Source organism: Triturus cristatus, chromosome 5_2 (genome assembly GCF_964204655.1).
Source record: "Triturus cristatus chromosome 5_2, aTriCri1.1, whole genome shotgun sequence".
In the NCBI taxonomy this organism is placed as follows: domain Eukaryota; kingdom Metazoa; phylum Chordata; class Amphibia; order Caudata; family Salamandridae; genus Triturus; species Triturus cristatus.
Window position 1 is genome coordinate 253,291,919 of NC_140588.1, and position 14,989 is coordinate 253,306,907.

The following is a 14,989-nucleotide window of genomic DNA, read 5'->3' on the forward strand; positions in this document are numbered from 1 at the left end:
TAAGTTTTACTCTTAATGGCCTGCCATCCATGTGAATTAAGCTACAGAGCTAATCTACATTAGAACATTGGAATGTTGGGAGCTCCATCAAAAACAATAGTATTCTAATAGCCGGTAGAAACCCGGGACTCCCACATTCCAATGTTTGTGGTTCGATGAGGACTTTGTTTTATTTGTTGGAACATTCTGCCCTCTAGTGACTGAGTTTTCTAATAGCCTTATAGCCCTCCGTAGCTAGGCAAAACTGGCATTAATGTTCCGCTCCCTTGTCAAAGGCCCAAGCCGAATGCCAGTGATAGCATGCTACAGTGGGCTATAAGACTATATCTAAACCCGAAAAAATTGATTTGGAGTCAATAAATAAAAATGATAACACTGAGTGCCACATTTAATTAAAAATAACATTAACAATTGCTGTGCTGTGTTGCACAAGAATGGAGAGGCCAATGCAGCGCTGTATCGAAAATATGACACTGATGCTCTTTTTCTCAGCATTGGCACACAAATAGTGCTACACACACACATCATTACACCATATTGTAAAGGTATGTGCATGATGTGTAGCATAGGTTTCGTATTGGAAGGACAACTTTCTAGAACAAAATACCATAAGCTGTGCGCTCTACAGTGCAGCACACATCCAATGCGAGAAAAACATTTCTCTTGACGTCTGCCTCACGGAGGAGTTATTTTTCGGCCTCAGTCCCTGTCTTCCAAGGTCACTAAATATGACTTGTGTCAAGAACCATGGATGATAGCATGCAAATACTCATTTTACAACTGTGTAATGCAGTGACGGCCCGTGTAGGGCGTTTTACCGGGGCGGTGACGTGGCGCAGAGGAGGGGCAGGGTGGGGGGATGCAAAATGCGGCAAACGGCCGATTTCAGGTAAGGTGCGAAAAAAATTAATAAAAAGAATTTCGTTGCGCGCGCTGCATCGCATTTGGCATTTACATGTAAAGTGCAAGGTTTAGCAAAGAACAAGGACTTTAAAGTACCTTTTTGACAGTAATGATTCCTTCTTGAGTGTCTTTGTCCGTGACGACATGGAACAAGTCGGCGCCGCCTCCGTCAGTAATGCTGTACTCCACCTCAGCATTTACCCCTAAGTCAATGTCGTTGGCTTTTATTCTGCCAATAGCCATCCCGATGGCTGCCGATTCTGGGGCAGTGAATTGGTAAGTACCTGAAAAGAGAATTGTCATGTCACTTACATGACTAAATATGTCGTACTAACATATATATTTTTAAATATAGTTTGTATTCACCTAAAAGCTGGGAAAAATATACACTTGTGAGTAGTAAATCGAAGAATACACGTTTCTAGTACAAACCTCTTTAAATCTGTAGACAGACACTTTAAATAACACAAACCTATGTTTGCTAGATTAAGAAGAAGTGAGGATAAATAAATACCTCTTCCGCCTTTCTGGCCAAATAAATGCAGGGATCCGTAGGGTGTTTGTTGTTGTACATCTAAAATGGCGACGCTGGTTCCATGTACCTGAGCAGTGGATACTAGTTTGATCCTTTGAAGACAGACCCACACTGGTAAAGACATAGGGGCATATTATCAAGCACGGCGTTAAAATTATCGCCGCTTTAGCGGCAGAAAACTGCCGCTAGAGCGGCGATAATGGGCTTGATAATATGCCGCAGAGAATTCCAATAGAAGCCCATGTTGACACCAGAACATGGGCTTCTATGGGAATTCTCAAGGGCATATTATCAAGCCCATTATCGCAGCTTTAGCTGCAGTTTTCTGGCACTAAAGCGGCGATAATTTTAACACCGTTTCTTGATAATTTGCCCCATAGAAAGGAATGTGTGCGCATTCAGAAGCTCGAAACATCAGTGAAGATGATCCCATGGAAGTAATACATGAAGCATATCGTTTATGAATTAAACCAGTCCTAAATACAATTTAAGTACTTTGGGGAATATTTATCAAGGGTTTTGCATCGCCCTTGTACCGCGCAAAGGGGCGCAGTGTGATGCAAAACCTACAATGAGATTTACCAAACCACGCAAGACCACCATGCAGGGCCACCTTGCGTGGCCCTGCGTGGCTTGGTAAATATAGAGTAATGCCCTGGGTACTTACCAGTAATCTTCATTAGTCCGGGTCCTGGTCTTGCCTGACACAGTCCTTACAGCCAAGATTTATATCCAACTGCAGAACATATTCCTTAATTGACAAAAATAATTCCCCTAAGATGGCCGCCATTTACCCGGCCATCCCATAAAGGGGAAACAGTGACATCCCTTCTGTCGAAAGACCAAGCAAAGTAAAAACACAACAGAAAGCATAAACATAACATAATCAATCCCACGAATGGGAGGGAGGGCGGGAACAAGACTGTATCAAGGAAGACCTGGACTCGGAGTATTAAAGATTTACGGTCAGTAAACAAGGCATTGGCTCCTCATCTGTCTTCCCTGATGCAGTCCTTACATGCAAGATCATGTCCAAGAATCAAGATTGATTATATAGCTCAACAATACAAGGGGGACACATGGTAATGATGCAAACAAGCAAAAATGTAATACAGGCATGAAAAATGTGAACATAAGGAAATCAAGTCTGCAAAACAGAACACAAAACATGTTCAGCAAAAGATGTAGAAAAATATCCGCCCAACTGAATCCGGTAATGATGAAGGAAAGAATGGGGAGAACTCCAGGTAGCCGCCACACAAACATCCTTCAAAACAGCCCCACTAATAGAGGCCCACGAAGCAGACACACCACGAGTAGACCAACCCTGAACCAGGGGAGGAACCTGAGGCTGAGCAATCTCATAAGCTTTCACAATCACAGACTTAATTCAACTAGATATAGAAGAAGTGGAAGGACGGGAACCCTCATTGGGTAACCCAAAAGTCACAAACAAGGCAATGGCGCCCTACGAAAGGAAAAGGTCTGTTGCAAGTAAATCAATAAAACCCTATGCAAATCCAAAGTGTGTAAGTCCACCTCCTCAGCCGAGGAAGAGGAAGGAAATAGCACAGAAAAGACAATATCTGAATCAGTGTGAAAACTAGACACAACCTTAGGCAAGCTGGACTAGGTCAGAGAATCACCTTATCCTCCAGAAATGTAATAAATGGAGCTACTGAAATTGATCCTCCAATCTCACAAACCCTTCTATATGAGAAAATACCCACACGAAAAAATACCTTTTCAGTGAGAAACTTCAAATCCACTGACTGCAAAGGTTTGAAACACGTGGAGGTGAGAGCTGAAGGCCCAATGGTAAATCCCAAGGAGGAATAGGGGATTGAATAGGGTACCGCAGAGAAAAACTACGTAGCAGCTTATAAATATAAGAAGCTAGACTAGCTACCCCTGTTCTCCTAACCGCGGCCTGGACTGCAGCCCACTGAACCCTGATGGTAGAAACAGCGAGGCCCAGCACAAAACCCTCATGCGAGAAATAAAGAATCCTCTTGGGCTCACCCTGAATAGGATCCAAATTATTTGCCACACATCACCTCTCGAAATTGCACCAATGATGAACGTAAGGCTTCCTTGTAGCAGGCGGGTGAGCCAAGTAAATTGCTTCCGCCACTTCCCTAGAACAACCCTGTTGAAGAGCAAACCTTTCAGCAACTATCCTGTGAGGGTAAGATGCCTAAGAAGGGTTACTGAGAGCACAGGAAGGGACAATAGAGAGACTGAAGTGGAAACATCGAGGCAGGAGTGATTGTTAGAAGTAAAATCTGAGAGCACCAAGGCCTCCTCAACCACTTTGGAGCCACCAGAATGACTGAGGCCTGGTCCCTCCGGATTTTCTGCAGGACTCATGGAAGGAGAGGAATTGGCGGAAAACAATACAGGATACCGGTCGGCCACCTGAACGATAGAGCATACACCCCATTCCACTGTTGAGGCGACCAGGTAACATAGCTGGGGCAGATGCACATTCTCCTCTGCCCAAAAAAGGTCCAACAATGGAACCCCAAACCTGAAAACAAGATCCTGAAAAACCTCAGGACTCAGACATATGGACACTGATCACCTGGCCCATTCTCCCTCCACCGAAGACAAACAGCCTTCAGGGATAGGAGATTGAGCTCTCACCACAAACAAATCTCTTGAGCCAGATGAAATAAAGCAGGAACCATTCCCTCCTGCCAATTCAGGTACATCCTCATCACCTGATTTTCCGTGTGAACACAGACAGCCTGATCCCGCATCACAGGAAGGAAAAACAGCTAAGTACTTAGAACAGCTGCCAGTTCCTGCCAGTTGGAGTGCCAGTGGAACCCCGCTTGCCCCCTTTCCCTTGAGCTGAAGCAGTGCTCAACTCTGCCCCCACAGCCCAACTTGTGGGCATCTGTGCACAGCACCACCAGGACCGGAGGATCCAACACAACCCCCCTTGATCAGAGAGTGTGGTTGCAACCACTACTGGAGAGCCAGTCGCATCTCCACCGTCACTGGAATTAATGTCTCATACATCAGAGATTGAGGGACACAATGAGCCAAGAGATTGTGCATCAGAGGATACAAATGTACCCTGCTACAAGGCACAATGTACAAGACAGATACCATCTCTCCCTGACTCCTACTTAGATCGATGCCTTCTGCGGCGCCCAGCGGACACCTGCAATGGGCGCACCGATGACACGCCAAAGGCAAGCCCATCTGTGCCTGTCCATCCCCAGTCGTCCCCAGAAGCCAGAACCCCTGCCCCTTTTACAGTCGAGCAACTGCTTTCAGTAAGAATTACATACTCCTTGGCATCATTACATGGTATTAATTGCCTCCTTAGAGCCGATGTCTTTAACCTCTTCACTGCGGCGCAAATTGCGCCGCAGTGCTGGACATTCCAATCGCGGGCGTGGTCATGACGTCTCCCGGCCGTCGTCCGCACACGCGATTATCTTTAAAAACATGATAAAATTGTTGGTCATTGACGCTGATCCAGTAACTTGGCCAGAAATCCATTTATTTAGATTGGAACTTTAACCTAAAGTGCACTGGAGAGGTGCATTAGTATACCGACCGCCAGAGTTTAAAAAATTATTTTACTCAGCAACTAATTGAACATATTTCTCCGCATGTCCTGGCGGCAAAAAAAGTTCTCCTGATAGGTGATGTTAATTATCAAGCGGAAGATCTTGATAACAAGGAGGTGAGCTAATTCATCACAGATTTGGCCACTCTCAGACTGCTACAAAGAGTAAGCGGGCCACTTATGCCACAGGGCACACATTAAATTTGGTCTTTACGAACTTCATGCCTCTGGTATGTGAGCAGCCACAACTCTTAGTTTGGACTGATTACTCTTTGATCGGTTTTAAGATTCCCATCACTACAGAAACACATATAGCAGCCAGAGAAGACAACATTTCAGGGAGACACTGGCGTACAATTTCACAAAAGTATTTAATCATTCTGCTCCGGCAGGCATCCTAGACGTTGATCAAGCGCTTTCAGAATATCATAATGCGCCACATGGCATTCAACAGGCTCATCACATTCTAAAGAAACCACAATTCCACTTGTGACATTTATGCCCCAAGGTATACGCTGGCTCTTAGAAAGGAGAAATCGTTATGTAAACAGTTGGAAAGACAGTGGCGGTGTTCAGAAAACAGCTGCCTTAGAGAGCTGTACAGAAAAGCACTTACCTGCTACCATCGTAATATAAAGCCAGTGTGGAAAGTATACATCTCAGAGCAAATTGCACGTTCAAAAAATTATTTAAAGTTCTAAATGATTTTGTTGACCTCAGAGCTTGCTCTCCAGCTATTCTGACATATCAGTCGCTCTGCAAATCGTTGGCTAACCACTTCGAGGGAAAAATAAACATAATCTATCAGAGCTTCCTCGCCACCTGGAAGGGTCTTGGTATTTTTCTTCCACTGCTCATGGCACCCCTAGTATGGGAAAGTTCAAAGAATTCTCCTTGGAAGAAATCCAGATGGCTCTTGTTTCAGCCAAAGTAGGCTCTCCTCTGGACATTTGTCCCCCCAATATTACAGCCGTCCTCGCCCATAAACTTGGTCCTGCCATACATTCAATATTCAATCTTTCGATTCATTCTGGAAAAATCCTGGCCTACTGGAAGGAGGCCCAGGTTAGGCCAATTTTAAAGACACCTAATCTATCACCGTTGAACCTCTCTAATTATCATTCAATCTGATTGCTTCCTTTATTGGGCAAGCTCTTGGAAGGACTAATTCATTTACAACTAACAGAGTTCATTGGGTCTCATAATATCTTAGAGTGCTCACAGTCGGGTTTCAGACCATCCCATAGTACTGACACTGCCTTGGTAGCGGTGACCAACCATATCAGAGGCTCGTTAGATGCAAATATTCCAGCTATGCTAATATTACTTGACCTATTAGCGGTGTTTGACACGGTGTCCCATTCTAAACTATTACATAGACTACAGGAGATTGGCATTCATGGGACAACCCTAAACTGGCTCAGAGATTTTCTGCCCAACAGAACCCAAACCAAAATCCTAGGTTCTTTTAAATCCTGCACTGTACTATTAGAAAAAGGGGTTCCCCAGGCTCATTTCTTAGCCCGCTTCTCTTTAATATAAATGTGGCGCCTCTTGCCAAGTTTGTAAGAGCTTTCGGTTTTGAGATCATTACTTATGCTGATGATACACAGTTAGTAATCTCCTTTATAAAGACCTAGTTATTATAAAACAATGCTTTATAGATGGACTGATGGTAATGGCCTCATGGATAACAGAAAACTATCTCCAGCTTAACGTGAAAAAACTGAGATTATGTTATTTGGCAAGGCACAACAAATATGGTCTGCTGACTGGTGGTCAGCTGAACTTGGAACTGCTCCCTCACCTAAGTTGGTGGTTAAGAACCTGGGAGTACGCATGGACCAACCCCTTTCAATGAAAGAGGAGGTGATGTCTACCTTTGGCCCGTGTTTCCATATTATGCACCTGCTGAGAAGAGCTCTCCTCTTCATCCCTTTCTCTTCAAGGAAAATGCTGGTCCAGGCCCTGGTGATCAGTCGCCTGGCTTCTACTGAGACATTGCTATCTAAACTGCAGGTGGTGCAGAACACTGCGGCTCACCTTATTTGTAATCTGCTTGCTATGACCGTCCCTGCGCCCCTCCATCAAACCCTTCATTGGCTTTAAGTTTAGAATAGAATTATCTTCAAACTGTGCTGTCTTACACACAAAGCCTTAACTGGTCATGGCTCTGTTTACTTTGCCACCCGCCTAGACTGTTGAGATCAAGTGACAAATCACTGTTAAGTATCCCACATTATCAAGAGGGCTTACTGGGGTGACAGGTATTTGTCCTATGTGGCCCCCTTACATTGGAATAAGCTACCACACTAGGGGCCATATGTAGGAAGCCCAATACCGGTCGGTAACGGCCGATTTTCGGTAAATATCCCGTTACCGACCGGTATTCAGGCTTTTGGTATGTAGGGGGCACATTTCAGGATTCGGTAATTTACCGAATCGGTAAAATTACCGATTCGGTAATTTTACCGATTCGGTAAATACCGAATCCTGAAATGATATGTAGGGGGAGTGTGTGGTTGTTGTGGGGATTCGTTATTTACCACCAACTAAAAGTTGGTGGTAAATGACGAATAGCTGGAAAAAAGCATTTTTTTGCACTTTGAAGTGTGCAATGTGGCAGACATACATGCCCTTAGGGCATGTATGTGTGCCACATGTGCACACATGCAGGAATCAGGGGTGCAACAGGGTGCCACTGTGACACCCTGCCACCCTTGATTGTGCTCCCCCCATTACCGAATCGGTATTTACCGATTCGGTAATGGTAACTGGCTTCTCATTGATTCCTATGGGCCTCCTGGCCCATAGGAATCAATGGGAAGCCAGTTACCATTACCGAATCGGTAAATACCGATTCTAAATTACCGACCCATTCCGAATCGGTAAATATTACAGATGGATTACCTACATATCATTTACCACTTCATAAATACCGAATCGGTAAAATTCGGTATTTATGAAGTGGTAAATGTTAGGCTACCTACATATGGCCCTATATTTGGACTTGTACGGATCATTTTCACTCTAGGAAACTACTGGAGACAGTATTGTTCTGAGCTGGTTGCGCTATGCTGCTTGGCTGCCTGGTGGCGCCAAGATACCCCTCGGGGTGATTTGAGTGCTTTATAAATGGCATTAACATTAAGATTAACTTCTCAATCACATCATGGCAGAGGCTGAAGTCAAGGCCAACAGATCTTGATGATGTTGAATTAACTGGAGGCCTCTCTACTCCGAGAGGAACATCTCTCAGCTCTCCATGCAGAACCTTGTCACCAAAAATTGCAAAGGTTGAGTTGGGTGTAGATGGCACTTTCCATTATTCAACAGAAACCCAGAAGTCAGAAGCAGATTGCACACTTCCTCGACATCGGCTTGAGCCTAGCATAAACAAGATGAGGAAATTAGCCAATCAAAGAGGTAAGGGAAAATGTTAATATGTTAATGTTAATAAAGGCGGAGGAGGAGCGTCCGTGATCCGCACCTACGGGTGCCGTAGCTGTGTGTTCGAGAGACTGCACCATGTGATCTGCCTAACCTTGGTCCCGGAAGTCTCGAGCTCATTGCAGGCTCTGACTTTTTCACTGCCGAACCTGGCTCTCCAGCTCTCGTCCAACACGGCGCTAATTATTACCATTTACCGCTCCGGGCCTCCACGCTGCTAACAACGGCAACCAGCGCTTATTCCACCCAGCACCCGTGAGCTTGTCTCCTTCGCCGTCCTGCATCTCCTACTCGGATCGCCATCCTTGCCATTCGCACAGGCGCTACGGCACCCGTAGGTGCGGATCACGAACGCTCCTCCTCCGTCTTGTCCTGAAGAGATCCCACCATCTGTTTGGGGATCGAAACGTCGTCGACCTACGTCTCTAAACTCAAAACTTTATTGTACATTTGTTTTCTGAGTATGAGATGTTGATTTGACTTATCGTATTTGCATTGTTTACTTAAAAGTCACTTTTTAAGTCACCAGCCTGGGTTAAGGAAATCGTCTGAGTTCCTTTTAAACCTTCTCACGGCTAGCTCACTCATTTTTGTTCTTTATTATAGTTCTTAAAATCAACATAAAAACCTTCTTTCATTACATGCATTGTTCATTCTTTTGAATTCCTATTCTTATTGTAGTAATTGTGATATTTTTCTTGACTTATCTTGAATGGGACCACTGTTCCTTGTAAATACATGTCTACCCCTGGTCCCGTCTGACCTCAGTGTTTCCTTGTTCCTCTTTTCACTTGCAAATATGCATCCATCATATCTAGTGATGCCAGAAAATCCCTTTTGATCAGGAAAGAAAAGATGGATTGAGGGTGACCATTTTGAATGGCCTGTGAACCAGGAACTGATTCAGGGCTTTCAAATCCAACACTGGTTGAAAGTCCCCTATTGGCTTCTGCACCAAAAAGAGAATCGAATAAAAGCCTTCTCTTCTCTCTGGAGCTGAAACAGGAACCACTGCAGATTTTTCCACCAATATCTGAACACCATCCAACAAAGCCTGACACCTCACTAAATCCCTAGGAAGAGGCGTTGACTTGAACAAAGTGGCGAGGCCGGACTGAAAACTCTAGGTGGTAACCCTTCTAAACCACCTTGACCGCCCACTGATCTGGAACAATATGCTGCCAAACCTCTCTGAAAAACAGGAGCCGACCACCCACTAGTGGTAAATCTGTGTATTTCACTCCTAGCCAACACGTGTTTCGTCACTTACAGGGATGAACCCGCGGCTTCTTCAGGGCTATTTCGTTGAAAATTGAGTCCCTTAGTCCTGGTGATAATTCCAAACCAGAACCCAAAGAATATCAATGAAATAGCCCTGAAGAAGTCGCAGGTTCATCTCTGTAAGCAACGAAACATGTATTGGCTAGGATTGAAATACACATATTGGGGTGTATAACAACACCATCCAAAAGAACTAAGAAAATAAAGTGACAACAAATTCGAAAGAAGATTACTGGTGTATTTTACATTGTATTTTATATATATATTTTCAGCGTGTGCATGGGTACAGTGTTCTAACAAAATGAAGATATCAGAAGAACAAAAGAAAAAATAATTTACTGTACTGAAGTGCAGCCATCTAGGTTAATACAGAAGAAAAAAATGACAGGAAGTGATGGGTCAGAAGAAAAAAATGACAGGTAATGCAAGGCAGTGCAGGTCGCTGTTTAGCGTTAATCTGTTCCAGGGAGCCATTTCATGGGTTGAAGCTGAGTGTTCCCATTCATCCACCCATGGATTCTGAAGCATCCCCAGATTTACTAATGCTGGTAGACCCGGGAATGCATCAGAAAGGTATGCCTTCTCAGGGGAGGCGTAACGAGGAGAAATATCTTTATTTCTCCTCGTTGTTTCCTTTTTGTAAATGAGCTGCAGATTGCAGCACACATTGAAAAAGGAAAACTCCTTAGATTATAGTTTTAGTGCACGAAGGTGTGAATATCGTAACTCTATCAATATTTTACCTCTATAGATTGTAGAGACATTCCAGTCACACAAAGGAGGTGCAGTGGCACTCTGGTTTGTATGCCAGTGGCTTACTGGCATATGAGTAAGCATTATTTTATTTCAAAAACCACTTTTTGTTTACTGAATTTAAGTGTAGCTGGGTTTGCATGTCTTGCAATTTGTATGGTATCTAATATATAATATTTCATTTGGCTGTATTTATCACAATACAAATACATTGTGTATGTGATTCATTGACTAAAATAAAACTAGTTGGGTCCAGTTCATAAACATTTTGTTACAAATAGGTGTGGGGTACTCTTGCAATTCTGCCGATTTACTCTTTAATTCCCAGACTAACCCAAGATTACTCCTGGCTTTATCATGCTTAAGCCAGGAGTACCTGAGTAAGTACATATAAAACCTTTGAGCACTCTACATTCAAGTAAGCCTTCCCCTTCTGCCTCTTGCTCAAAACAGTCTACAATAAGCATTGAGTGATTCACTGGACCAACTATTTGGTGCTTGATTCACAAGGTTTTTGTCATGAGCAGGTGTGACATACCCTTGTTGTATGTACTCCAGGCTAACTCTTGAAGGAATAAGCCAGCAGTCAAAGCAACATCTCTTTAAAAGGACATAATATCTTGAAAAACATCAGCTATTCCCCAGAAACAAACACATTTATTTTAAGGGCAGCATTATTATCACAGATCAAAAACGTTCTGCTTGTTTCGCCCCCCAGGCCATTAATATAAGCACAAACTTCCATTTCCATTTTGTCGTTCAAGTTCTCTCTATGAACAACACCATCTTTCATTGTGAATCTCTTAATACCTGGTCTGTTGTTCCAGCTTCAAGATGAATGACTCAACACCCAGCCCTTACTTTGAACTGCATGTAAACAGAGATCAACTTCTTCAAAGAAAGTGTGCGCTTTCAGAATAGCTTTCAGAAAAAGTTGATTCTTCCATTCACAGAAGAAACTTCTTAACTACAAATATATTTGGTACAACTGTTTAACTAGATGTTAGTAGAATTGGTATGCATTGTTAATGTGAGAAGTTGGCCTGGTATATGCTGCTCACTAATTCTAGTGATCACCTTGTACCATGCCAAACAACCCTTATGGTGGTGGTTGAAGTCAACCTTGATAGACCAGCTATCCTAGTGGTAGCGTGGACAGTGCAGTCTGCAGGCTAAACTCTTGAGGGCATGTGAAGCCAGCTGTTTTACCATATGTAACCTCCTTGAATACCAAATGAAAGGACATCACACAGATATATATTCAAAATATATATGTATTTATTTACTTAAAAGTATCCCCTATACTCTTTATGAGCACAGAAGCACATTTGTTTAAAGCAAGGCAGTGTTTAAATATACAAAAGTTGCACAATTATGGATGGGCCAGGTGGCCAGCTAAACCGTATACTAAAATAGTGGTATAAGAACCACAAATAGAAAGGAAAGAAGGCCTAGGGCCTAGGGAATCGCTGGTATGACAAGGGGCTAACGGTAGTTAGTGACCAGGAGGACCACAGGATGCATGTGCAGTGTTAGAAGTTACACGCGTGCACCTATTGATTTCAATGGGTGCGTAAAAGTCACAAAGTTAAAGGAAAAGGAGTCTTCCGGATGGACCAGAACCTAACAACTTGAAACCTAGACACTAGAGATGTTTCTCTACCCAGGAGCACCGGAGTGCCAGCGTTACCTCACCCACAGGAAGCGGGGTCAAAGTGCGTCGGGTTTCGTCGTGCAGGTCTATGGAGCCTGAGGATGAAGATGCTGCAGGCGGCAAGGCAGGAAGAGTTCGGGTGGATCCAAGGATGGATCTGAAGAGTAGACGACCTGTAAGCAGAGGGGACAGTGTTCAAAGTCACTAGCCAGTGACCGGCGTAGAACCAGGAAGGAACCAGGCGATGTCGGGTGCCAACAGGTGAAGAAAGGAAGCTTGTCTCTGCAGCCACGTGGAAGTGAAGAGGTCGACGACGTCCAGGAGTCACTCACGAGCTGTCCCACGAAGGCTATAGCTGATGGCGGTGTCGGCTTCTTGATCGGAGCAAACAGGCCTTGGCTAATGCAAGCCACGCAGGAATCGAGGAAAGCTTGGTGCTCTGGCCAGCAAGTTCAGAGGGGCTGCTCCTTTTCACAGGAGCAAGGGCCAGTCTGGAGCAACCAGACCAGCGGTGTTAGTTGTAGTTTTCGTCGCCAAGATGGCCACTAGCCAACGGGCCAGTAACCGGGATGACGCATCGAGTGGCAAAAAGCAAAAGGGGCCCCACGCAGATCTCGTGGATGCTGGAGGGCGGGTCTTTGGTGCAAATGCTGCGCGGTGTTGGGGCTTCTCAGGGCCCAAAGCACAGCATTGAGGATGCCTCAGGTGCTGCACAGTCAGCTTGTCGTGGACGTTTCAAGATGGCCGGTCCCACGTCTCTCGGTGCCTCCACTGGTCTCTTCTTTGCAGGGACTGTGGATCTGGCTCAGAGATGTCTGGGAGTCTGTGTCTTGTCGGGCTCTGGGCTCGGTCTCCGGCGGGAGGCGGCGGCAAAGCAGTCGTTGAGTTGCTGGATGGGGCCTGTATTCACAGGGTGGTCACTCCTTGGCCACAAGGGAGATTCTCTTCAGTCTTCTGTGCAGCAGAACGTCGAAGTCCAGTAGTTCTTCTTATTAAAGTCGAGTTTCAGGATGATCTGAAGTCTTGGGACACAGCTCCTACTCTTATTCCAAATCTAGGGGCTGGATTACCTGCTAGGTCCCTCCTCTGGGTGGGACCAGGAAGGGGGGTGGTTACACCCCCTTTCCTTTGTCCAGTTTCGCAGCAGGACTGGGGCTGGAGAGCCCCAGCTCCGGTTTGAACTGGCATATGCACAGGGACACCTTGTGTGCCCCACGCATGTCTCAATCTATTCAGCCCTCCCTAACCCACTACACAAAATACTGTCTGGGGTGGTGCAAGCACCACCACTGACAGGAAACCCTTTGTCCACACCTCCCAAGCTGGAAGGACTCCCATCAGCAGGAGGGCAGACTTGTGTCTGTGGTGGCAGCATCCATTTTGTGATGCTGAGGCTCTGTCTAACTTTACCCGGGTTTCAGGTTAGGTACATGTCGTGTCCCTCTAGAAGGGTGGAATGCTACCCCCGTCGCCAGAATTGGCAAGGGGGTAGTATTCCAAATCGTATGACACCTTACTCGACATGTTTTGATAAAGCCAAACCAAAGTTAGCATTTGACCGCGAGGTACATAATGCACTTAAGAGTATATGGTATGGCAATATCATGAAACAGCTAAAGGACGTTGTTCCGAAAGCTGCAGACAGGCTCAGCTCATGCCAGCGCACCATCTCACATGCAACCAAGCACTCTGCCTCCAGGATTGTTAAGGCCTGCCATATGAGTGACTGATAGGTTACCATGTGTCCATATATGTTAGATATAGATATACTATATCTAAGTAAGAGGTGATTACACCAACTTACCCCAGCTGAGTGATCAGCCAGTTGTGTCAAATAGTGAGGCCAGGCCAGGGGTGGCATAATACAAGCTGCAGCCCCTGGTAGGCCTTGGATACACCTATGCCCTGGGTACCTGGGGTACACTGTTACAGGGTCCAATAAGGTGAACCAGTTCCAATTGGTAATGCACCTAGTGTGCATTGGCATTAATTTAGGGAGAGAGCAGCAGGGCTGTGGGTCTGATTAGCAGGCCCACAGTCACACTAAGTCATAAAACCAGTGAAGCAAAAGCAAAAATTTGGGGTGACCATAGGATAGCAGACCCTACTCTCCTACACAACCCCCCCCCCAAAACGCAGGGACATTAGACTAACCTTGACCAGTTGTGTCTTCATGTTCTAAGTGGAAGTACCGGAAGAGACCATCTGCATTACCATGGTCAGTCCCTGGGCGGTGCTCCACTGTAAAGTCCATCCCCTGTAGGGGAATGGACCACCTGAGTAGTTTGGGGTTTTCACCCTTCATCTGATTTAGCCATAAGAGGGGCTTATGGTCGGTCTGAATCTTGAAGTGAGTTCCAAACAAGTATGGTCTCAACTTCTTCAGGGCCCACACCACAGCAAAGGCCTCCCTCTCAATAGCTGACCAACGTTTCTCTCTAGGGGTCAGCCTTCTGCTAATAAAAGCAATGGGCTGGTCTTGACCATCTACATTAAGTTGTGAAAGCACAGCTCCCACCCCCAACTCAGAAGCATCTGTTTGGACAATAAACTCTTTGGAGTAGTCAGGACTCTTCAGGATAGGTGCAGAGCACATGGCCTTCTTCAGGTCGTCAAATGCCTTTTGACAGTTTACTGTCCACTGAACCTTTTTGGGCATCTTCTTGGATGTCAGATCATTAAGAGGAGTCACTATAGACCCATAGTTCTTAACAAACTTCCTGTAGTACCCAGTCAGGCCCAAGAAAGCTCTGACCTGAGTCTGGGTAGTTGGAGGGGACCAGTCCTTAATGGTCTGAATCTTACTCTCCAGTGGTTGAACCTGGCC

At 45.1% G+C, this 14,989-nt stretch overlaps 1 protein-coding gene across 1 annotated transcript in view; it reads right to left on the reverse strand.

Annotated features, from left to right (window-relative positions):
* The window catches only part of LOC146822848 (cadherin-9-like), an 860,888-nt gene that overhangs the window by 196,964 nt on the left and 648,935 nt on the right, over positions 1-14,989 (reverse strand). The window contains exon 6 of the mRNA XM_085607025.1: positions 1,000-1,187. Coding sequence (XP_085463151.1) covers positions 1,000-1,187 — 188 coding nt within the window. The remainder of the gene's footprint in view (positions 1-999; positions 1,188-14,989) is intronic.